Here is a 22,116-nt window from a genome sequence, read left to right on the forward strand (position 1 = left end):
TGTGTGTGTGTGTGTGTGTGTATGTGTGTGTATGTATGTGTGTGTGTATGTGTGTGTGTGTGTGTGTGTGTGTGTGTGTGTGTGTGTGTGTGTATGTGTATGTATGTGTGTGTGTGTATGTGTGTGTATGTGTGTGTGTATGTGTGTGTGTGTGTATGTGTGTGTGTGTGTGTGTGTGTCTGTGTGTGTGTGTGTGTGTGTGTCTGTGTGTGTGTGTGTGTGTGTGTGTGTGTGTGTGTTACCCTCAGTCTGCTCTTGTAGAGGTATTTGGTTCGTCCGGACGAGTCTTTAATCTCCTTGCTGAAGATGAGTGACAGCTCAAAGAGGAAGAGGTGTCGGTCTCGTCCCTTCCTGATCAGAGACTTCGGCTCCCAAACCAGGAAGGAGTCCTGCAGGAGGAGCTCGCCCTGCACCTCCAGACCCTCCTCCAGACCTGACGGTGACATCACAGCGAGAAGGAAAACATCCTTCAGCATGTCAGGTTTTATCTCTTAGTACATTTTAAGCTTAAGGAAAGTTTTTCCTGCAACACGAATGTCCTTCACAACAAAAATAAGAGACAGTAAAGCCCTTCAGCTGCCTCACAGTAAAACCTCTCCTTCTGTCTCAAGGTAAAAGGCCTCCAGCTTGTTAACAGTAAAAGACTAACATCTGCTTCACAGTAGAAGTCCTGCAGCTAGAGGAACAGTGATGTAAGCCTGGAGTCTTCTCTAAAGGCCTTTTAATGTACAGCTGCAAAACGCACATCAACCTAAAGACCAACTGCAAGAATTTCCAAAGTTCTTCGTAAACACATGTTGTCGTTCTTACCTGAAATCAATTGGACCCAATTTTAAAATGCTAGTGATTACTATATGTGTTGTGCATGATGTTGGGATTGTGTTCTGACTTCATGTGTTTGTTACCTTCCAGCATGCTAACGTGCATAGCATCGTTCGCTCTCTTTGGGACACTCAGCATCACGTCCAGTCCTTCCTTTATCTCGCCTTTTCCCTCCTCGCAGCACGCCAGCAACTCCTACACAAACACCGAAATAAGTTGATCAGAGATATTCTGTTTATATTTCTGCAGCTTATTCTTAGTTATTCATTTAAAACCTGTTATTCTAAATGTTCTTAACAAACATATTTTCTCTTTTGTCCACCATTTCTGTCAGCAAAAGCAAAACATTCTGGTTAAAACAGAGTGAAAATGTGATGATATGCTTAATTAGTATAATAAGTATGGAGTAGTTTAATTGTTTTCCAATAAAACAAATCCAGCAGATAACCTTTATATTTTTAAAAAGCTTGTGTTTCCTTGAACAGATAGAAAAACAAACTCTTCTATATGGACGTACGCTGAGCTCCAGGTACAATAAAGTTTTCAAACTGACATAAAATGTTTTTCATCTCTCCTTCTGGGCACACAAACGCTATCTTCTCTGTGCTCCATAAAAACTGTTTTGGATTTAGAGCGGCGCTCAGTGAAATCCTCAGAGGTGTTGTGTTTTCTAAACAGCCAGAAGGAAGAAACGTTCAGCTCCTCTCAGCCAAGTTTCCCTCTAAATTTTACACACTGGAAGAGATATTTTTTTTTGGTCTCATGTGACAACAAGGAAATATTCAGAATGTGCGCCGTGAATCAGGAATATTGAGCGGCGTTACCTTGAGCAGCAGCTGGTATTTGGTGATTCTCTGAACTGGTTTGATGAGAGCTGAGGAGATGGAGTTAGCTAGACCATGTCTCCTCTGGACCTCCTGCAAACACAACATAAAAGTTATTTATCACCACAAGACTGCAAGCTTCTATCAATCCTTAACTGAAGTGTTTAAATACAGCAACAACTAAAGGATCACTTGATTTTACAGTAATTCTGTCTTTGTTTTCACAGTTCCTGGATGTTAATTCATACATATTATTCATACATTTTTCGTGTCATACACATTTTTATATATTTTTTATACGTTTTTAATACAGTATATTGTTACTATAGGAAAAATAGAGACCATGTTCTTCGATTGTACAAAAAGTAGAGCTGCAAGGATTAGCTGATTAATCGTTTAGTGGATTTAGTGGATCAAATAATCATTTTAATCATTTTTTGAGCAAACATCAGCTGGTTTCAGCCTCTCAGATGTGCTGATTTAATGACATGAATATGTATGACAAACTGAATATCTTTGGGTTTTATATTATATTATAATTGATGTTTAATAGGCAAAATGATTAATCGAGAAAATACTAATCAGATTAATCGATAATGAAAATAACGGGTTGTTGCAGCTGTAATAAAAAGTAAACATCAAGAAATTATTTTCAGTCAGAATTGTTAAAATTTTACTGAAAACAGATTCATTTAAACCAAATTACACATATAAATACTATATAATTTGAATAACTACTGTAAATAATTACTAATTTGTTATTGGAAATTTTATTTTCCACATTTGTTTAATTGTTTGCTTTTTATTTACAACTACACAGAACGTTTTTTTGTATATTGCAGCTGACGTGGTGTCTAGTAGCTAACAGACTCTCCATTCATTTATTAATAGACCTTTTTCCATTGAAGACATTTTGACGTGTCACCACAGAAAAAACATATGTGTAAAAAATAAAATGAATTGTAGCTGAACTCCGTTTAGCTGATTCATTTTAAGGTCCTCATATAAAATGCTGCCTCACAGTCTGACTATCATGGTTTACGGGGACACTTGAATAGAACGGAGCCATCGTTAATGTTATTAGTAACACCTTTGCTTTTCCTGCTGTTACAAGTCAAAACGTCAGCTGTGAAAAAGTTCTAATGGAAGTTTACTGATTGAATGATCTTTATTTTACACAGTAATTAGAACTAAACTACAACATCCTTCAAGAAAATCTAGTTACAATCAGCTGCTTTTTAAGAAAATTTGAGAAAATTACAGGACCTTTAAAATAAACTGAACAAAAGTATGATTATTACCAACAAACATTGAGACAGATAAAATGAATTAAGATAAGACATAAAGTGTGAAGATGTTTGGTGTCCTGACCTCGAAGAATCCAACGCCGTGCTGCTGGATCAGTAAACTGGAGTCTGGTTTGTTCCTGCAGTACGTCACGTACATGTGGAACTTATCAGCCTGAAACAGACGCACACACAGACGCAGATTTACTGACGGTGGTTTCATCTGAAATTCAGACTTTTACTCCGTGCAGACTGAACCAAACCGGTTACCCAGGTAACGAAGCAGTGTCCAACGTCTTCAGGGAGCTGTTCGTAGTTTTCCAGCTCCTTCAGGAAAATACTGCAAAACACAAAGTACACGATATTATAGTTCAGGTTACAGTATATATTACACATATTACAGCGGTGAATGAGGATGAGGATGTTTGCATTTGGAACATGTCCTGGATGTGTACTGCTGTGGTACATATTGCAGTATATTTTGTATATTTTGTATATTTTGCAGTACCTGTTGTGGAACTCATAGATGTCCTGGATGTGTACTGCTGTGGTACATATTGCAGTATATTTTGTATATTTTGCAGTACCTGTTGTGGAACTCGTAGATGTCCTGGATGTGTACTGCTGTGGTACATATTGCAGTATATTTTGTATATTTTGCAGTACCTGTTATGGAACTCGTAGATGTCCTGGATGTTTCCAAACACGATGTCGTCCTTGTTGGTCAGACCAGCAGGAACGTCCTCTGAGCCGCTCGTCATCTCCCACAGGTACGTCTGCACCAGTTTACAGAATTAACTATCAGCAAGTACCAACCAGTATGATGAAGTACTACATGGTGACATGTATTAAGAGGTTTTAAGTAGTATTGAGTGCCAACACATGGTGTCATGTAGGTCTTCAGGCAGATCAGACCCCTAAAGACACGACCTGAACCAGGTTTTGTGTTCACGCCTGATCAGACATGATCTAATCATGGTAGTGTCTGAAATGTTTCAGTATCATGTTACTCTGATACCAGAGTTTTGGGAATATAAATAAATTTTAGCTGAATAACAGTAAACATGTTATTGTGGTGTGTTGCAGTTCTGTCAGCAGAGGGCGCTGTTAGTATTAATAAACAGGAACACTCCTGAGTTGCATTACAAGTAGATTGTCTTACATAATACTACATGAAATTAAAAACTATTATCTGGTATTTAGGAATTTAATAAAGTCTAATTCAGTAGTCGGGGATGTAATGAGCGACTATGAGGTAAAATATGTCACTATGTAGTAATGTCTGTCACAATAACCTCTTATATGTTTAATTTAGCTGTACTGTGTGGTAACTGTATGGAAGCTAAAACATGCCATAATAATTTGGATATCATAATTAACTGAATACGTAATTGTGGATTTAATTTGTACACTACTGATTACTTAATGTTACTTAAGTACTGCTGTATTTAAATTCAGATGTAAAATTCAAGTTTACAGTTTCTTATTTAACTTGTAAACTGATTCCTATAAACGGATTTCTTTGATCATTTAAACTGGGTAGCTCCAGATGTTTAACTTTATTATTTCTTATTTTTCACCTCGAATTTTTAATTTTTAATTTATTTTTTTATCCAACTTTATCTTCTTCTTCTTTTTTATTTTACTTGATATTTTCAGATACAGAATTACAAACTGAGTTTTAGTACGTTGAATATAGTTTTTTAATGGATGAATTGATTATTCTGTCTAAATTTGAAAATCCTTAAAATCAAGTTTTGGAAAGCATATTTTGAGAAGAGATGGTTCTCAAAGTAAAATATTCAACATGCTATAAATAAGTTTATTTAAATTTAAAAATTAAATCTTAGTCTCAGTGATTCAAATCTTTTTACAGCCTTTCTTTGCTTCCATACACAGTAAATGGTTTCTGCAGTACTGTGGCGTTATGATGAAGCAGATGTACCTCGATACACTCCTGCAGATCCCTGACGTAGACTCTCTCCGTCTGAAGCAGCTCAGCCATGATGTACCTGAGAAAAACGCAAACACGCGTGTTACCAAAGCATGTGCAACACTAATATGATCACTAACACTAACTCTATGCTACTCACTCCTTCTTGCGGGCGGAGCGTCTCTTCTCGTCGCTGACCTGGTGGCTCGGGTCGGACAGGTTCACCTCCGGGTCTGAGTCAGACAGGCTGTTGGGGATCAGTTCCAGCTCCAAGTCTTTATTGTCCTATCAGGGACACCGTACAGGAGAGTCATGAAAGTTAAGTCTTAAAAGCAAATTTTCAGTATATTTATTAAAAATGTTGCCGTTTTTAACCTTCCAGACACTAAACCCTACCTGTGAGCACCCTCCCAGCGCCGTCTCCAGCAGGTGGCGGTACTGTCCCATCCTGACGGTGAAGTCCCGGTAACGTTTGTCCACCGTGGAGACGCAGCGACGAAGCTCCACGCGGTGGGCGTGGCCTTTAGCCAGCATGCTCTCGGCCAGTTGGATCAGCAGGTGAACCTTTTCCTGGGTGTGCTGAAAGAGCGAGAGACGGGTAGGTAATGATTTTAGTAAATATATATTTGTGTATATATATATGTGTTTATGTTTGGGTTCTTACCTTGGCGGAAACACAGAATTCTCGGTGCTGGTTCAGCAGCTCTTGCGTCTCAGCCACCGCTGCTCCCGGCGACGTGTGTGTGGCCAGGTAGTGGTCACCTGACTGCTGCAGCCAATCCAGAGCCTGGAATCAATGCACACATTAGATACAAAGTGCTTTCAGTTCAGCTGAATCTGCTTCTGCTACCATCATCCAGGATGTTCCAATCACGTAAATGAGTCTCAGAGGAGAAGCACAGGTGCACATCTGTTTACTGATTGGTCAGCTAATGTGATAGGACTGGAAAAATGGACGCTGCAGCTGCTGTGAAATAATATTAAAGGTGAATTCTATTAATTTTCCACCTCAGCGTGTGTTTCCATGTGTTCTCTGTGTAAAAATTAGTATAAAGCCGTTTGAGTCTCCAGAGGGAGCTGATGATGTCACTGCTGATGTAACTGAAGACTACAAGTTTTAAAAGTTAAAAAAATATTTATGTTAATTAATAAAATGACTATTACTAGTTGTGGTTTAATCTGAAAGATGAATGAATCATAAAATACAAAAACTTTTTTTGCTTCTCTTCTCTTGATTTTTGACATCTTGGCTCATTCGGGAAAAATGACGTCCAAATTGATGTCATATGCACAGACACGGTTATTATCAGTCCTATAATATCAGTCTGATACCTTTAGCCATTCACAAACAAATTATAGACTCTTATAGCCCATTTTATATAATTGGTTTTGGAGCATCAGATGTTTAAATTGCTCCTATAATATTTTTATTTCAACATATTATAGGACAGATGAGATGCTGTCATGAGTCATTTCCGTCTCTTCAAAATGATGCTGGCGTGAACGAGGATGGAAGGAACAGAAATGGTACAGTTTGGGGTCTACCTGCTGGGCGTGGCTCTGGAACATCAGGTACTGCTGACACTGGTCCAGTCGACGTTTCTTTAAAGTCCAGAAATGAAGAACTCTGTTTTCCCTCTGGAGCAACTCACTGAGGATACCTGCAAACACACAAACACACAGCTACTGTTAGTATGATTTTTATCTGACCCTATATACTTTACTGATTTTGGGTGTTGGACATGTGACATAAACATTCCAGAGTCTGCATGTCCCCTTAGGTAATATGGTATAGCCCTTCGGGGGGGCCTTAGAGATACAAACAATGGATCCATGGTCAAGTTTGGAACTGTTCCAGATGTGGTATGTTGTGACACATAATATGTTGTGAGGTAGCTGTCAATTACATGATGGATGGCTCCCAACTGAAGTAGTGCCCATGGAAAACATGTTATTCATGTGATAAGATACAGATGTGTAACCCCATATAAGCAATGCATCGACAGTGGTATGTTGCCCAGACCATCTTTGTACATGGAATGGACCCGATGGCCATCGTCTAATAAACGTCTTCAAAATGAGAACTTCGCCAGCTCTTCCTTTGAACGATATCATCACACATCCTTCCTTTCACCTACATCAGTAAAAAATATCAATAAACTGCACATATGTATTAACTGTGGCGTTCCTCAGGGCTCTATACTGGCTCCACTGTACTTCTCTATTTAAACTCACACTAAACGATACACGTGTACTTCTGTGTGTGTTCGTTCACCTTTGACCTGTTGCTCCGGTACCCTGGAGTGTCCGGTGACCTCGGTGACCCCTGTTACCCCGGAAACGGTGACGCTGTGGCCAGAGATGTTTGCCATGGTGACGCTGTTGCGGTGGATGTACTTGAGGAAAACTTCAGCGTTACGCCTCGCCAGTGTGCAGGCCTATCGCCATGGAAACAAGACTGTTAGAGACCTATGATATTACACCAGCACGTCGACTTTTACAGACGTACCTGTTCTTATATAGACAATAAGTTCATTTATTTGCACATTTTCATGCATCATTCAAGGTGCTTTACATAATGTTTTATAATCATTAATAAAGAAAAACAGCAGAAAACATTAAAATGCAAATTTAAAAGAATAGAAACCTTTATAAAGGAAATAAAAAAAGTTAAAAACAGACATAAACACAGGATATATAAAGATGTACTTCAGGTTCAGTCAGTGGCATTGTAATATAATTAATAATATATAATATATACAATTCAGAACTTCTTAAGACTTTTAGGGATGACACAAGACGATCAAAAAAAGACACACAAGATAATTCTGTATTAAATGTCATTGCAATTATTCAAGGATATGAAAGTACGATTTCAACCTCTCTAGTATATTAAATATCCTGTTCTTATTAATTAGTTGTGACTGCACAATATTTCACATCATACACGTCATATATTACAAAGAAAAGCAGCAAATCTTTACATTTAAACAGCTAAAATTAGAGAATGTTTGGCATTTTGACGCAATAAATGATGATTCACCAATTATTAAAATGGTTCACGACTGATCTGTCTATGAATTAATTGATTGTTTCAGTTGTAGATTATAATTAAAATTCTTGCCGTGACCCAACTCAAGGGCGAGAGTCAAATATTTACATGTTCACTGAAATGAACCCCAAATTCTGACTAATTATAGGATTCAGCATGAGTTTCTCTCAGATTTGTTGTCGTTTGACATACTTTGAGGATACGACATCTGATTAATTGCCTGATCAATCAACTATCTGGCTGTCAGACAATCGTTCGATTGGATTTCTGGCAGGTCAGAAACTGGGCGGCTTAAGACATGATAGGGGAGAAGAACATCTGAGCTACGATGTTTAATCTGCTGCCACCACAACCTGGACTCGTACATGATGATGGAAGGATGGATGGATCATTTCTGCACTCAACCAAGACATTTCAAGACATTTCAAGACTTTTCAAGACTTTTCCAGCTCTCCTCACCTTGAGAAAGGCCTCCTTCTGCTCCATGTGTTTGTTGATGAGAGGCAGCAGCTGCTCCGGCTGTCTGTCTCCTCCTCCACACCAGTCCTCCTCCCTGCGGTACTCCTGCTCCAGACTCTCCAGCACCCCGCACACCTGCAGACACAGACAGACAGACAGGTGGTGGTACAGGTGGAGACTCAGACAGACAGGTAGGTAGAGAGGCAGACAGTCAGTCCGTGGTACCTGCTGGGAGGTCCTGTAGAAGGCGGCGGAGGCGTTGACCAGTTTGAGCCGGTCCTCGATCCTCAGCATCAGAGTCTGCCAGTGCAGCGCCACCGTCTGGGCACAAGACCTCACTGCATCTGGATCATAGTGACCTGACCTGATGAGGGGGGGGGTCAGAGGTCAGATAAATGGGACAGTGTGTTTACTCAGGACAAATTACTCTTTCATCATAACTGAAGGAAACCAAACTATCAAGGATTGTAACATTTAAAGGACATGTGGTGAACGGATCAATAATGTGACATTCAGTGTTAACTGAGCATTAATAACTAACCTGACCAGCAGCTCTGCTCTCTGCTGCAGAGCCAGAGCCACCTGATGAGTCCTCTGCAGGGAGTCGGCATGGAGGAGAGCCTGCACACACACACACAGACACACAGGTATATCCACATTATTTCTGTAAATCCGGCATTAATCATAGTGTATGAACTCCTTGTTAGTGTACCGTTGCCATGGTAACCATCGCATCTGTCTGCAGTGATGAACAAGTGGGTACATTAGTCTCGCCTCAACTTTCCTATTTGTAAACAAAGACCTCAGCAGAACATCTGAAAGTCATTTAATCATCATTACCTTATATAATTTCTACTAAAAGGTGTATTCTGTTCTGTGTGTATGTGTGTGTGTGTGTGTGTGTGTGTGTGTGTGTGTGTGTATGTGTGTGCGCAGTAACCTCGATGGCCTGTTGGAGGCGCTCGTGCTCCCTCTGCAGCTGCTCTGCTTCAGACAAACAGCTGGAGTTCAACATGCAGGACGACAGCATGACTTCCCCCTCTGTGATCCAACCAAGCACCTGACACACAGACAGACGGGAGATCAGCCCTGCTACAGTACCTGGATGTCACCTGACCTGCAGGTGTGTGTGTGTGTGTGTGTGTGTGTGTTACCTGTTGACCTGGCTCTGCAGGTGTGTGTGTGTGTGTGTGTGTTACCTGTTGACCTGGCTCTGCAGGTGTGTGTGTGTGTGTGTGTGTGTTACCTGTTGACATGGCTCTGCAGGTGTGTGTGTGTGTGTGTGTGTGTGTGTTACCTGTTGACATGGCTCTGCAAGTGTGTGTGTGTGTGTGTGTTACCTGTTGACCTGGCTCTGCAGGTGTGTGTGTGTGTGTGTGTGTGTGTGTTACCTGTTGACCTGGCTCTGTAGGTGTGTGTGTGTGTATGTGTGTGTGTTACCTGTTTGACCTGGCTCTGCAGGTGTGTGTGTGTGTGTGTGTGTTACCTGTTGACCTGGCTCTGCAGGTGCGTGCATGTGTGTGTGTTACCTGTTGACCTGGCTCTGCAGGTGTGTGTGTGTGTATGTGTGTGTGTTACCTGTTTGACCTGCCTCTGCAGGTGTGTGTGTGTATGTGTGTGTGTTACCTGTTTGACCTGGCTCTGCAGGTGTGTGTGTGTATGTGTGTGTGTTACCTGTTGACCTGGCTCTGCAGGTGTGTGTGTGTGTGTGTATGTGTGTGTGTTACCTGTTTGACCTGGCTCTGTAGGTGTGTGTGTGTATGTGTGTGTGTTACCTGTTTGACCTGGCTCTGCAGGTGTGTGTGTGTATGTGTGTGTGTTACCTGTTGACCTGGCTCTGCAGGTGTGTGTGTGTGTATGTGTGTGTGTTACCTGTTTGACCTGGCTCTGCAGGTGTGTGTGTGTATGTGTGTGTGTTACCTGTTTGACCTGGCTCTGCAGGTGTGTGTGTGTATGTGTGTGTGTTACCTGTTGACCTGGCTCTGCAGGTGTGTGTGTGTGTATGTGTGTGTGTTACCTGTTTGACCTGGCTCTGCAGGTGTCTCAGCTGCAGGTTCTGCTCCAGGTGTGTGTGCGTGTGATCTGCGATCTGCTGCAGCTCCTTCTGCTTGTCCTGCAGGAGGTGCTGCAGCTCCTCCACCTGAGGGGAGAGACCGCCCTCCGCCTCCGACAGCTCGATACCTGAGACACACACACACACACATACACACACACACACACCAGAAACACCATCATATTGTATGTCAGGGGCTCAGGAGAAAATGCATTACATCAGTGAAGGTCCTCAGAAGTATAGACTTATCAGTGTGTGTGTGTGTGTGTGTTTGCTCATGCGTGTGTGTGTGTGTGTGTGTGTGTGTCTCCATGGCAAATTCAATACACTGGTTTCCATGGGGACCAGCCGTGTGCTTCAGAGAGCAGTTTCCATGGCAACCCCATCCCCCTTTTCCCTCCTCCCCCCATTATCCTCTCTGCCCCCCCTCTTTCCCCCCTAATATCATGAGTGTTACTGAACCGGTCAGACTGAGGCTGACTACATCTACTCTATTCTGTTCTACTGTCTTCTACTGTGTTCTACTCTATTCTGTTCTACTGTGTTCTACTGTGTTCTACTCTATTCTGCTCTATTCTCACAGGAGGTAGAAAGATGATATAAATGTTTTATTATGTGGCTGTTCTGAACTCTGAACTCTTTGTGCTTTTTCACAGTTCATGGTTGTTTGCCGCCATCAAAGAATAGAGAACCAACAAATGCATTATACACATTTTAAATATGTAATAATAGTTAAAAAAAGAGAGATAAATCAAATAAGATGCCATGAGAAAAGAAAAAAGAGGCTAAGCAATCACAAGTCTGTAGTTTGTCTTTGTGTCTTACAGATCATTTATCCAACTTATTTGACTTGTTATAGTCAATTATGTTAACTCATAACTGATAGTAGCAGGGAACCATGTTTGTTACAGTACAAGTGATACAATTTTACTGAAAGTCCGACCTAAATGGTTTGATAAACTCAGTCCATCCTTTCCAACATTTGTCAGAAATGTTTGTCTGAAGTCTCAAATCTCGTTCTTTCCTGTAAATACAAGCTGCCAGATCGTATAATTCAGAAACACGGCGCATGTTTCCGTCGATATGCCGATGACGCCCAGCTCTACGTTTCTGATGCAGTGGAACGTAATCAAAGTACTAATCATACCAGCAGTAGCAGAAATAATAAATAATAATACTAAACTGTATTTATGCAGCACTTTTCAAAACAGGGTTACAAAGTGCTTTACAATAAAATTAAACTGAATCAAACAGCAGCAGTGCGACTCACCTGACGCCTGGACCTCAGTGATGTACTGCTGAAGGTCGTGACCTTGCTGGATGACCTCATAGATCATGTTGTTCATAGCCAGCCTCCGCTCCATGTGCCTGTAGATCAATCAGTCAACCAATAAAAAACTGCCATTTTTGTATTGAGCCACTATGATATCATCACACTGGCCAATTTACCTGTGGATGCGCTGCTGTGCTAGCGTTAGCGCCTCTGGGCTAGCCTCCACCAGCCGGGACTGGCCCAGTGCCAGCTTGTCCTGGTTTGCGTCAGCTAGCCGCGGCGCTGCTAGCTTCTCAGCGGAGAAGTCCTGGGACTGTTTCTGGAGGTCCTGCTTCCAGGCGTCCATCTCCCCGGTTACCTAGGCAACACAAACCAACAATAATACACAACCCTGACACAGCAGAAGGAGGTTCAGGATGTGTTAAGTATTGATAACTGATTACCTCCAGCGTGCACTGTTGCAGGATGCGGAGCTGCAGGTAAATGTCCAATCGGATTTTCCGCTGGTGGAAAAGTTCCTCCAGCTGAACATGAGACTCCTCCAGCTGCTGCAGCACCGACTCCACATGGCCCACCGAGCTACCCTGGGGCCTGAAACAAACACACCCAAACTGATTATCCAAACCTGAAAACAAACAAATCCAAACAGACTATACAAACTAGAAATCAAACGCACCCACACTGGTTAAACAAATCTGAAAACAAACGCACCTTTTCAGATTAATCAAACGCATCTACACCGATTATACAAAACTAGAAAACAAACGCACCCACACGAGTCATAAACCTGAAAACAAACACACCCACAATGATTACATACACCCAACTCCACCTCTGAGCTGTCCTGAGCAGTAAAACAAACACATGTACACAAGTTATATACACTAGAAAACAAACCTGAAAACAAACGCACCCACAATGATTACAAACACAAACTCCACACAGGCCTCGGAGCTGCCCTGGGGAATGAAACAAACGCACACCCACACATATTATACAAACTAATAAAAAAAAAAAAAATGCACCCAAACGTGAAAACAAACATGCTCAACCTGCAAAATAAACGCACCCACACATTCTACACAAACTAGAAAACAAACACACCCACACAGAATACATCACATGGGCCACAGAGCTGCCCTGAGGCCTAAAATAAACGCACCTGCACAGGTTTTGCAAACCCGAAACAAACGCACAAACAAACGGTGCAGCAGTGAGGCGTGAATCAAACGCACCCACACTCTCTGTGTGTACCTGAGTTGCAGGATGAGGTCTTCTCCTTCCCGGATGACACTCATCGCAGCTTCCTGTGGGTGGGGTTAGAGGCAGGGTTAGTGTGAGGGTTAGAGGTCGGGGGTCAGAGGTCAGGAAGGTGTTAGGCTGTTATGACTGGGTTAGGGTTCAGGTCAGAGGTCAGAGGTCGGCTGGTACCTGTGTGTTGGCCTGCTGCTGCTGCTGCTGACTGATGAGAGTCTGTAGAGCTTCAACTGTGTCTGGACAAACACACAAATCTGATGACAACTGCTTCTGGAGGCCCTCCATCCACACTGACAGCTGGAGGGGGAGGAGGGGGGGGGGGGGGGGGGGGGGGGGGTGTGAGGAGGAAGATAAGAGGAGGAGAGGAGGAGGAGGAGAAAGATAAAGGGGAGTGAGGGGGAGTAAGATAAGACGAGGAGAGGAAGAGGAAGATAGGAGGAGGAGGAGGAGGAGGGGGGGAGCAGGAGAGAGGAGGAGGAGAAAAAGAAGAGGAGGGGGAGGAAGGGAAGGAGGAGTAGAGAGGAAGAGGAGGATAATGAAGCAGTGTTAATATGTTTGCTGATGATGATGTAATAACGCTCACAGTCACATTCATGAACCCTTAAAAAACTGATTCATATAAAAATATGACAGTACGTGTGTGTGTGTGTGTGTGTGTGTGTGTGTGTGTGTGTGTGTGTGTGTGTGTGTGTGTGTGTGTTACCTCCTTGGTGTGTGTGTAGAAGGACACAGCGAGGTCCAGCAGCAGCTTCCTCTGTTCAACCCTCTGAATGAACGCCTGCACACAAATACATGTCACTGACATACAACATACTAACAACATATTAACAACATACTAACAACATATTAACAACATACTAACAACATATTAACAACATATTAACAACATACTAACAACATACTAACAACATATTAACAACATACTAACAACACATCAGCTGCTCTTCTCTAAACATGAAGGCGCACTTGAATGTAAAGAAAAGTATCGGCCTCATTTATTATGCAAACTCAGAACTTCCTGTAGCTGCTTTTCAGAGTAAATGTCTTCCAGTGAATTCTGTGACTGCTCTTTCCTCCTCTACTTCCCCCTGCCTCCTCCTCTCTTCCTCCTCTCCTCCTCTTCATATTTCCCTCCCAACCTCCTCCTCCTATCTTGCCCCCTCCTCCATATCCCTCCTCTTCTCTTCCTCCTCCTATCTTCCTCCCCCCCTCCTCCTCCTCCTCCTCTCCTCCTCTTGTCTTCTTTATTTGAACCCCCATTAGCTTCCTGGGGTCCACACAACAACAGTAACAATAAAATAGATAAAACATATGAAAAGATTAAAGAAATAAGTGAAATAACTCAAAAAACAAAAACAAAATTGCAAAAACAGAAACAAAAAGAAAGTAAAAATCATCAAAAAGGTCCCAAAACTGCAGAAACTGAACTAAAAATGACATCTATGTGAGATTCAAAGTGTCCAAAGACGACTTTTTCTGCTCATTTTGAGTGTAAAACAAAAACACGTGTTCATTCATTCATTCATTCATTCATTCATTCGTTTCTCTCTGTGTGTCGGTTACCTGCATGCGCAGCTCCAGGTCTCTGGCCGCCTGGTAGATCTCCTCCTCCTTACACTCTCCGGACTGAGCCAGCTGATCGGCCGCCTCCAGAAGCTTCTCTGCGTTGGTGTAAGTGTTCTGACAAACACACACAGGTACGTTCAAAGTGTCTTAACCAGCTCCTTCCTCAACCCTCTCTTACTTTTTACTTTACACACTTTTTTACTTTTTCTATTTTGAAGTTCAGACTCCCTGAAAATGTACAGGTGCATCATCACATCCCTGTTGGATGTGTTTAAAGGTGCAACACGCTTGAAACTTTCGACCAGAGGGGGCAGCAAAACGCTGCCTTTAACCCTTTATTAAGTTACTCTTTAATGACAGTTTTACGTTACAAAAACACATCTTAAAATTAAAGTAATTTGCACATTTGCATTTATTAATCCTGAGGTTATAGTAATAAGTTAACATCTTCACATTAAGTGCATTTTCATCCGCCGGTTTTCTTCGAATTTCTCAATTTGTGCCTCAAAATCTGAGTATAAATGCTGAAAATACTAAAACAACACAAAATATTAAAGTTTTAACAAGTTACACAAAGTGAATCATGACGTACGTGAAGCATGTGACTGTTTTCTACGTTGTTTTTCACTGTTTAAGGTTGGACTGTTGCTCCACAGCTGTTTTTTTCAACAACACTTCAAATATTTGCATATTTGCAGCAAACGGAAACAAGCATCACTCCGAATTTTCTTTTGCCATTCATACTTATTCTGTTCAGACCTTATACCCCAAAAATTATATATTTCTAATATGTAGCGTTTGTTATTTTGCAAATAGTTTGCAGTTAAGTCCAGCTGTCAGTGTAGTTGCCATGTGTGTTACCTGGGCAACCTGCTGGAAGTCGTCGTGGCGTTTCTGCAGCGCTCGCGCTCGGTGCAGAGATTTCCCCACGCCGCTGTGTTTGTTCAGGAAAACCTCGCCGTGCTGCTCCACCCAGTCCAACACCTGACAGACAGACATGATGTGTTCAGAACGTGACGGAGCAGGATTCTGTGCACGAGGCGTGAACCCGGATTTAAATCTGGGTTGTGAAAGGTGACATCACCCGCTGAGAGAGAGTCATACCTGTCTGACGTCCTGTTGAAACACACACAGCTGCAGGCGCTGGTGGAGGCGGAGCTTCCGGTGCTGCCACGCCCCCTCTACCTCATGGTGACCCTGTGACAGAAATCAGCTCAGATCAGTCCACCTTGTCTGCTGGTCAGCGACAGTGAGACAAGAGGAGGTGAGACAGGTTAAAGGGAGCCGTACCTGCATGACCTGGTGCAGAACTCCCATGATGCCGTGCGTGGCGGCCGTGAAGTCTGGTTTGGTCGCTGAGTCGTCAGAATCTGACGCTGGGCAACGCTGGAGGACGTCCAATAAGGCTTTACCACTCTCACTGACCTGCAGACAGACAGGTGGTCAGACAGACAGGTATGTAGACAAACAGACAAGTGTTTAAGTTACATGACAGGTGATCAGACAAACAGGTGCTCAACAGACAGGTGCGTGGACAGACAGACAGACAGGTGTTCAGTCAGACAGGTACCTGTGTGTAGTTAGCAGAGATCTCCTCGTTCAGCTCCTGGTGTTTCTTAACGGCAGCTTCCAGCTCTGCTGTTGCCGACGGCAACGACCCTTCAGAGCACACCTGAACCCAACCTTCCACTCTGAGCAGGAACTGGACAGACAGACAAACAGACAGAGAGAGAGAGAGAGAGAGAGACAGGTTTCAGTCCAGTGAAAGTGTCCTGACTGATTTAATAAAGTCTGTAAGAGACAGGTAGACAGACAGGTAGACAGAGAGGTAGACAGACAGGTAGAGAGATGAAGGTAAAACATGTCAAATAAAAAGCAGACAGGTGGACAAATAAAATACATGTAAACAGATAAACAGTCTGGTAGGTAAGTTGTGAGACAGGTAGGCTGTGGTTAGACAGGTAGATAGAGAGGAAGACAGGCAGATGGACATGTAAACAGACAGGTAGACAGGTAAAAATACCTGAAGACAGGTAAACAGGAGCACATTCACAGATAAATAGTCAAGTAGACAGGTTGACAAAGGTAAACAGTCAGGTAGACTGGTGGATAGGTAGGTGGTGACACAGGTAAAAAGTCAGATAGGCAGGTAAATACACAGGTAGGTAGACAAGTATGTTGACAACTTAGTAGACAGATAGAAATACAAGTAGACAGGTAGGTAGTGAGACAGGTAAAAGACAAATAGACATGCAGGTACATTGACAGTGGCAGTATAGTCGTATAGTCAAGTCAAGTCACAAAGTATGCCTCAAAGGGCTGTACATTAACACATTATAATAAACAACATTAGCAAAATATATAAAAACATATTACAGTGAGATAAACTAGATATAAAACATTATAAACAAAATATCTGAAATATTTAAAAATATATATAAAAGAAAACACAATATGCACATAAAACTCCTGTACATTCATACCTGAATACTGATGAAAACACACAAATACAAAAATATGTAACACACAGTACATATATGTAACCATGCGCACATAGAATATAAACTGGATAACAGTAGTTTAGTACTTCGGGCAGACTAAGTAGAATAGATGTGTTTTGAGTTTACTTTTGAATGAGTCGACTCGACTTTAGAAAGGAAGACGATTCCAAAGAAGAGAGGCTTGATAAGAGAAAGAACTACCACCTACTGATGTTTTATTTGTTTTTAGAATAGTCAGGAGACATTTTGTAATAGTAAAGCCCTGGCAGGTATATGAGGAGTGACTAGAGATGTTAAGGAGAATGGAACAAGTCTGTGTAATATTTTATAAGTTAAGAGAATTTCCGAGTTCCCATTCGGAAATTTCCGACTCAGAAAATCGGGAGAACCTCACCAACCCCGACCTTAAAATCCAAGATGGCTGCTCCAACCATCAGCAGTGTGACGTCTGTCTTATATGTGGTTGTACACACAGTGCTGTCCAACTTCTATCTGTGGACATGTTGCTGTGGTGTTTGTATGTGCAAAATGCCGCGTAATACATTGTTATCAACTGGTATTGCAACCAATGGCTAACAATGGCTAACCCGGCTAGAACTGGTTCTCTGACTTCTTCTACTGGAACGCGGTCAACTCGGGTGTGAAGTCATTCCCAGCTCCGACTTCCAAGGTAAAAGGAAAACAGTATAAGAAGAGGGTAATGCGATCAAATTATCTAGTCTTGGTTAATATCCTAGCAGCAGTATTCTGTACAAGTTGTAATTTGTTAATAGTTGATTTAGGTAAGCCAGAGAAAACGGTGTTACAATAGTCAAGTCTAGATGAGACAAATGCATGAACAAGTGTTTCAGCATCGGCTAAGCAAAGAATGAGACGAATCTTGGCAATATTTGGTAACGGAAATATGCAGTCTGTGTAATATCGTTGATGTGTTTTCCAAAAGAGAGATTAGGATCAAATCGGACAGAGTGAGATCCCAGAATTTGTTTCTAATCTGCTTTGGACCAATAATTAGCATTTCAGCTTTCTCAGCATATAAAAGAGGGAAGTTAGATAACATCCGTCGTTTGATTTATAACAGGCATTCTTCCAGTTTCACCAGCTGATGACAGGCGTCAGGCTTAATGCAGATGTAAAGCTGAGTATCATCAGCATATTGTAAGAATTGATTAATGTACAAAGGGGCAACATGTAAATAGAGAAAAGAACAGGACCGAGCACAGATCCCTGTGGCACACCATAAACTGACTTTAATGTGGTCTGATGAACAGTTGTTGTGAAAAACAAAGTGAGATGTGTCAGATAAGTATGATCTAAACCAGGAGGGAGCAGTGTCAGTGAGACCAATATAACTTTCTAGGTGTTCTAATAGGACATGGTGATCAATCACACTGAAAGCTGTGCTGCGGTCCAGGAGCACCAATGTTGAAACTGAGCCAGAATCTGAAGCAAGAGGTAAATCATTTACCACTTTGTCAGAGTAGTTTCTGTGCTGTGGAATTTTCTGAAGCCGGATTGATGAGGTTCATACAGATTATTGGATGAGAAGTGATCTATGAGCTGCTGAGCCACAGCTTTTTCAAGGAGTTTTGAAAAGAATTGCAGATTTGTGATGGCAGAGTGGCGATTGTGTGGTCCGTAGATGCTGATCAAATTGGGGAAACCCTTGTTTTAAAAGATGCAGGCACAATTCCACTAATAAAAGAGCTGTTTATTATCTGTAGTGATAGCAGGCTGAGAATTGGAAAAAGGTCCTTAATAAACTTAATAAAAAGGAATAAGATCAAGTAAACAAGTAGAGAGCTCGGAGGAAAATACCAGTCTAGAGATTGTTTCAAGGGAGATTATCTCGAAGTGGGTGTGCTTGCAAGAAGAAGAAATGTTCAGATGTGATCACCTCATCCTGGGTGGGAGTTGAGAAGGAGGAGGATATTGTTTTTCTGATTTCATCAACTTTAGTGGTGAAGAACTCTATGAAGTCAGTTGCAGTGAGAGAGGCGCTACATACAAGGAGCCGTTCACATGTGAGCTTAGTGTCAAAAAGAAATTTTGGGTTATTTTAATGATTTTGTCTGTTATATCTGATTGACACTGTTGGATATTTGTGTTGTACATAATAACATTGGGGTAGTTGTTTGTGAGTTGTATATATGTTGAATATTGAGTTTATTGTTTGAGTTATGGAGAAGGTGTAAGAACATATAAGTGTTTACGTCTTCCTGCTCCTTTTTAGACATGAAATATTTATTTATGTTGTTTATTGAGAGTTTGCTGTATATGTTTACTGTTCATTTTATTTGTTGTTATTGTTTTGTTTTTGTTTTTTTATTTTTTACATGTCTGAAATAAACATACAAACATACAACTAGCAGCACGAAGAGCATGTTTATACGCAAGGAGGCTATAAGGAGTTTGTGTATAAAGGTGTATTGATCACTGGTAGTACTTTGGGACAGTATGTACTGGAGGTGTATTGATCACCTGTTCTGCCCCCTGGTGGAAGCCGGTTGCCATGGCGAGGGTGTTGCTGCGCTCCTCCAAAGCCGTCGTCAGGGACTTCCAGTCTTCCTGTAACCGTGACGACACCATGGCGATCCGCTCCGCCCCGTAGTGACCGGCCTCGGCGAGCCGTGCCGCCACGGTAACCACGCTGTCCACGTTCACGCTGCCGTTCTGCACACACACACACGCACACACACACACACACACACGTAGCAATGTGATTAAAGTTTCATTTAAAAATCTATTACATCAAACACAGTGTGACATCTCACACACACACGTGAAGGCATTTTCATATATGTGTCGTATATAAAATGCTCCTTAGACAAGCAGACAGTGAAGGACAGAGCTGGCTCTATGATTGTTGCCATAGAGACAGCACTAAAGTAAACAATCTTATAGTGATGTCGTGACTAGAACAAGGTCGCCTGGGTGCTGCCTGAATAACTGAGAGTGGATCAACTCTTTTCCTTCAGATTTTGTTGTGGCTTTTCACTGGGTCCACATTCACACTTTGAATTATAACGGCTGTCTCCTTGGATCGATCAAGTTTGTGTTTGTCAATAAATCTTTTTGCATAAGACATCCATATTTCCTGGAGTTTCTGAATTGGCGAGCTCAAGATTTCTATAACAACACACACACACACACACACACACACACGTAGCAATGTGGTTAAAGTTACGTTTACAAATCCATTACATCAAACACAGTGTGACATCTCACACACACACACACACACACTGACCATGCAGTTGGCGGTGAAGTGCTGGTGTTGTGTCTGGAGGTCGACGGCGTGCTGATGGTTCTGACCGACCTCCGCCAGACTCTGCAAGAACAACTCCTTACTGTGAGCGATCCACTCCGACATCTGAGAGAGAGACAGTTAGAGAGAGATAGTTATTTAACACTTCCTGTTATTGTTGCGCACCTCCTGCACCAGACCCCGCCCCCCTCACCTTGGTGGCGTCCTGCTCAAACAGGTGCAGCTGCAGTGCCTGGTCCAGGTGCAGCTTCCTGTCGCTCCAGCTCTGCAGCAGGTGGCTGCGAGCCGCCTGCAGCCGGTCCAGCAGAGACGAAACCTTCGGCGCCACGCTCTGGAAGTCCGCCCCGCCCGACAGCCAGCTGCCGTGGCTACCGCCGCCGCTGCCACCTTCATTAGGGGCATCACCGTGGGAGGGGCCCAGGCGCATGCGCTGGAGCAAGCTCCGCCCCTCTCGTTCGAGGGCGTCGACTGGGGCCGTGGCGATGGTGTTGCGGAGACGACCGTGTTCCTCCAGAAGTCTGCAGAGAGAAAATATGACAAAAACATCATCGTAAACAAAAGTAAATAGTTACTAAATACTGAATAAAGTTATAATACTTCATCAATAACTTAAATAATTAATAAGTACAACTGAGACTCACTTGCGGGCCTCGTCCACGTCCTGGGGCTCTGGTATGCGGCTCAGCCCGGCCTCCAGCTGCTCCAGCTGGGCCAGCAGCTGCGTGGCGGCCCCCGAGAACTCCTCCAGACCCAGACGCAGCTCGGTCCACTCCACGTGGTCGTACTCCAACGAGCCGCCGAGGTCAGAGGTCAGCTGGGAGGGGTCGACCAATCGGGACAGGCCCTCCACCGACACCAGGCTGGTCTGAAGACAATACAATCTTAGAACAGAACCTCAACTGCAGTAAAACTTCAGCAGTAAAGTAGACATCAGTAGTAGTACTTAGTTAGCAGCAACAGCATTTTAGTTTATTGGTACTTCAGTATGTCATTGTAGTGCAGTACTTATATTAGCAGTACTAACACATCAGTTAGCAACAGTAGTAGTACTTCATTTAGCAGTAACAGTATTTAAGTTAGCAGTAGTTCAGTTAGTAGTACTTTAGTTATTAGTGGTAGTAATATTTCAGTCAGCAGCAGTACTTATATTAGAAGTACTAACACATCAGTTAGTAGCAGTGGTAGTAATTTAGTTAGCAGCACCTCAGTTAGCAGTAATAGTACTTTTGTAAGCAGTATTTCACATAACAGTATTGTTACACCAGTTAGCAGTTAAAGTAGTTCTTCAGTTAGCAGCAGCAGTACTTCAGTTATTAGTGGTGGTAATATTTACAGTCAGCAGTAGTACAAGTACTTATATTAACAGCAGTAATACATCAGTTGGCAGCAGTAGTTTTTTAGTGAGCAGTACTAGTACTTCAATCAGCACCACTAATATATTAGTTAGAAGTAGTAGTAGTTTAGTGAGCAGTAGTAGTAGTAGTTTTTTAGCAGCAGCAGTATTTTATTTAGCAGTAGTAGTACTTTAGTCAGCAGCAGCATTGTGTTTCAGCCTGTAGTATTAGTACTGCAGTCGTACCTCAAAGCTGAGCTTGGCGCTGCCCAGGTTGGTTTTGTGTTTCTGCCAGAAGGTGTCGGGTTTGATGAGCAGCGCTGAGTGGATGTTGGAGGAAAACGACTCCTGCAGCGTCCGCAGCACCGGCTTCACACTGTCCCACTTACTGCCGCGCATATCCACCACTACCGTGAAGCCACGGGCACGCACGTCCTCACTGAGAGACAGACAGTGTTAATACAACCCAGGTGTCTTCATGTTGTGTTT

The 22,116-nt window shown here is 42.5% G+C and overlaps 3 protein-coding genes and 1 long non-coding RNA gene across 5 annotated transcripts in view; 2 read left to right on the plus strand and 2 right to left on the minus strand.

Moving 5' to 3' along the window:
• The window catches only part of LOC121891678 (protein NLRC3-like), a 1,105,688-nt gene that overhangs the window by 1,017,946 nt on the left and 65,626 nt on the right, over positions 1-22,116 (minus strand). The gene's annotated exons all lie outside the window — the stretch shown is intronic.
• The window catches only part of LOC121891669 (kalirin-like), a 55,375-nt gene that overhangs the window by 23,845 nt on the left and 9,414 nt on the right, over positions 1-22,116 (minus strand). For both annotated transcript variants that reach the window (XM_042404185.1, XM_042404184.1), the window contains exons 4-36: positions 21,874-22,066; positions 20,936-21,159; positions 20,488-20,812; positions 20,277-20,399; positions 19,508-19,699; positions 16,096-16,227; positions 15,816-15,950; positions 15,630-15,722; positions 15,387-15,509; positions 14,523-14,639; positions 13,663-13,737; positions 13,134-13,256; positions 12,957-13,009; positions 12,146-12,293; positions 11,879-12,060; positions 11,700-11,797; positions 10,394-10,557; positions 9,317-9,436; positions 8,918-8,997; positions 8,602-8,740; positions 8,377-8,511; positions 7,141-7,303; positions 6,411-6,526; positions 5,530-5,652; positions 5,262-5,444; positions 5,026-5,150; positions 4,878-4,944; positions 3,599-3,708; positions 3,203-3,272; positions 3,018-3,107; positions 1,647-1,739; positions 906-1,017; positions 243-433 (exon numbers count right to left, since the gene is read on the minus strand). In XM_042404185.1, coding sequence (XP_042260119.1) covers positions 243-433; positions 906-1,017; positions 1,647-1,739; positions 3,018-3,107; positions 3,203-3,272; positions 3,599-3,708; positions 4,878-4,944; positions 5,026-5,150; positions 5,262-5,444; positions 5,530-5,652; positions 6,411-6,526; positions 7,141-7,303; positions 8,377-8,511; positions 8,602-8,740; positions 8,918-8,997; positions 9,317-9,436; positions 10,394-10,557; positions 11,700-11,797; positions 11,879-12,060; positions 12,146-12,293; positions 12,957-13,009; positions 13,134-13,256; positions 13,663-13,737; positions 14,523-14,639; positions 15,387-15,509; positions 15,630-15,722; positions 15,816-15,950; positions 16,096-16,227; positions 19,508-19,699; positions 20,277-20,399; positions 20,488-20,812; positions 20,936-21,159; positions 21,874-22,066 — 4,417 coding nt within the window. The remainder of the gene's footprint in view (positions 1-242; positions 434-905; positions 1,018-1,646; positions 1,740-3,017; positions 3,108-3,202; positions 3,273-3,598; positions 3,709-4,877; positions 4,945-5,025; positions 5,151-5,261; positions 5,445-5,529; positions 5,653-6,410; positions 6,527-7,140; positions 7,304-8,376; positions 8,512-8,601; positions 8,741-8,917; positions 8,998-9,316; positions 9,437-10,393; positions 10,558-11,699; positions 11,798-11,878; positions 12,061-12,145; positions 12,294-12,956; positions 13,010-13,133; positions 13,257-13,662; positions 13,738-14,522; positions 14,640-15,386; positions 15,510-15,629; positions 15,723-15,815; positions 15,951-16,095; positions 16,228-19,507; positions 19,700-20,276; positions 20,400-20,487; positions 20,813-20,935; positions 21,160-21,873; positions 22,067-22,116) is intronic.
• LOC121891758 lies at positions 400-5,333 on the plus strand. Its single transcript, XR_006094137.1, has 3 exons — positions 400-481; positions 3,596-3,702; positions 5,248-5,333. It is a non-coding gene; the product is annotated as an uncharacterized LOC121891758 (long non-coding RNA).
• LOC121891694 (IQ calmodulin-binding motif-containing protein 1-like) overlaps positions 9,416-22,116 on the plus strand; it is a 31,438-nt gene continuing 18,737 nt past the window's right edge. The window contains exons 1-2 of the mRNA XM_042404251.1: positions 9,416-9,499; positions 14,535-14,656. The gene's annotated coding sequence lies outside the window, so the exon portion shown is untranslated. The remainder of the gene's footprint in view (positions 9,500-14,534; positions 14,657-22,116) is intronic.

This window comes from Thunnus maccoyii, chromosome 24 (genome assembly GCF_910596095.1).
Source record: "Thunnus maccoyii chromosome 24, fThuMac1.1, whole genome shotgun sequence".
NCBI classification, from domain to species: Eukaryota; Metazoa; Chordata; class Actinopteri; order Scombriformes; family Scombridae; genus Thunnus; species Thunnus maccoyii.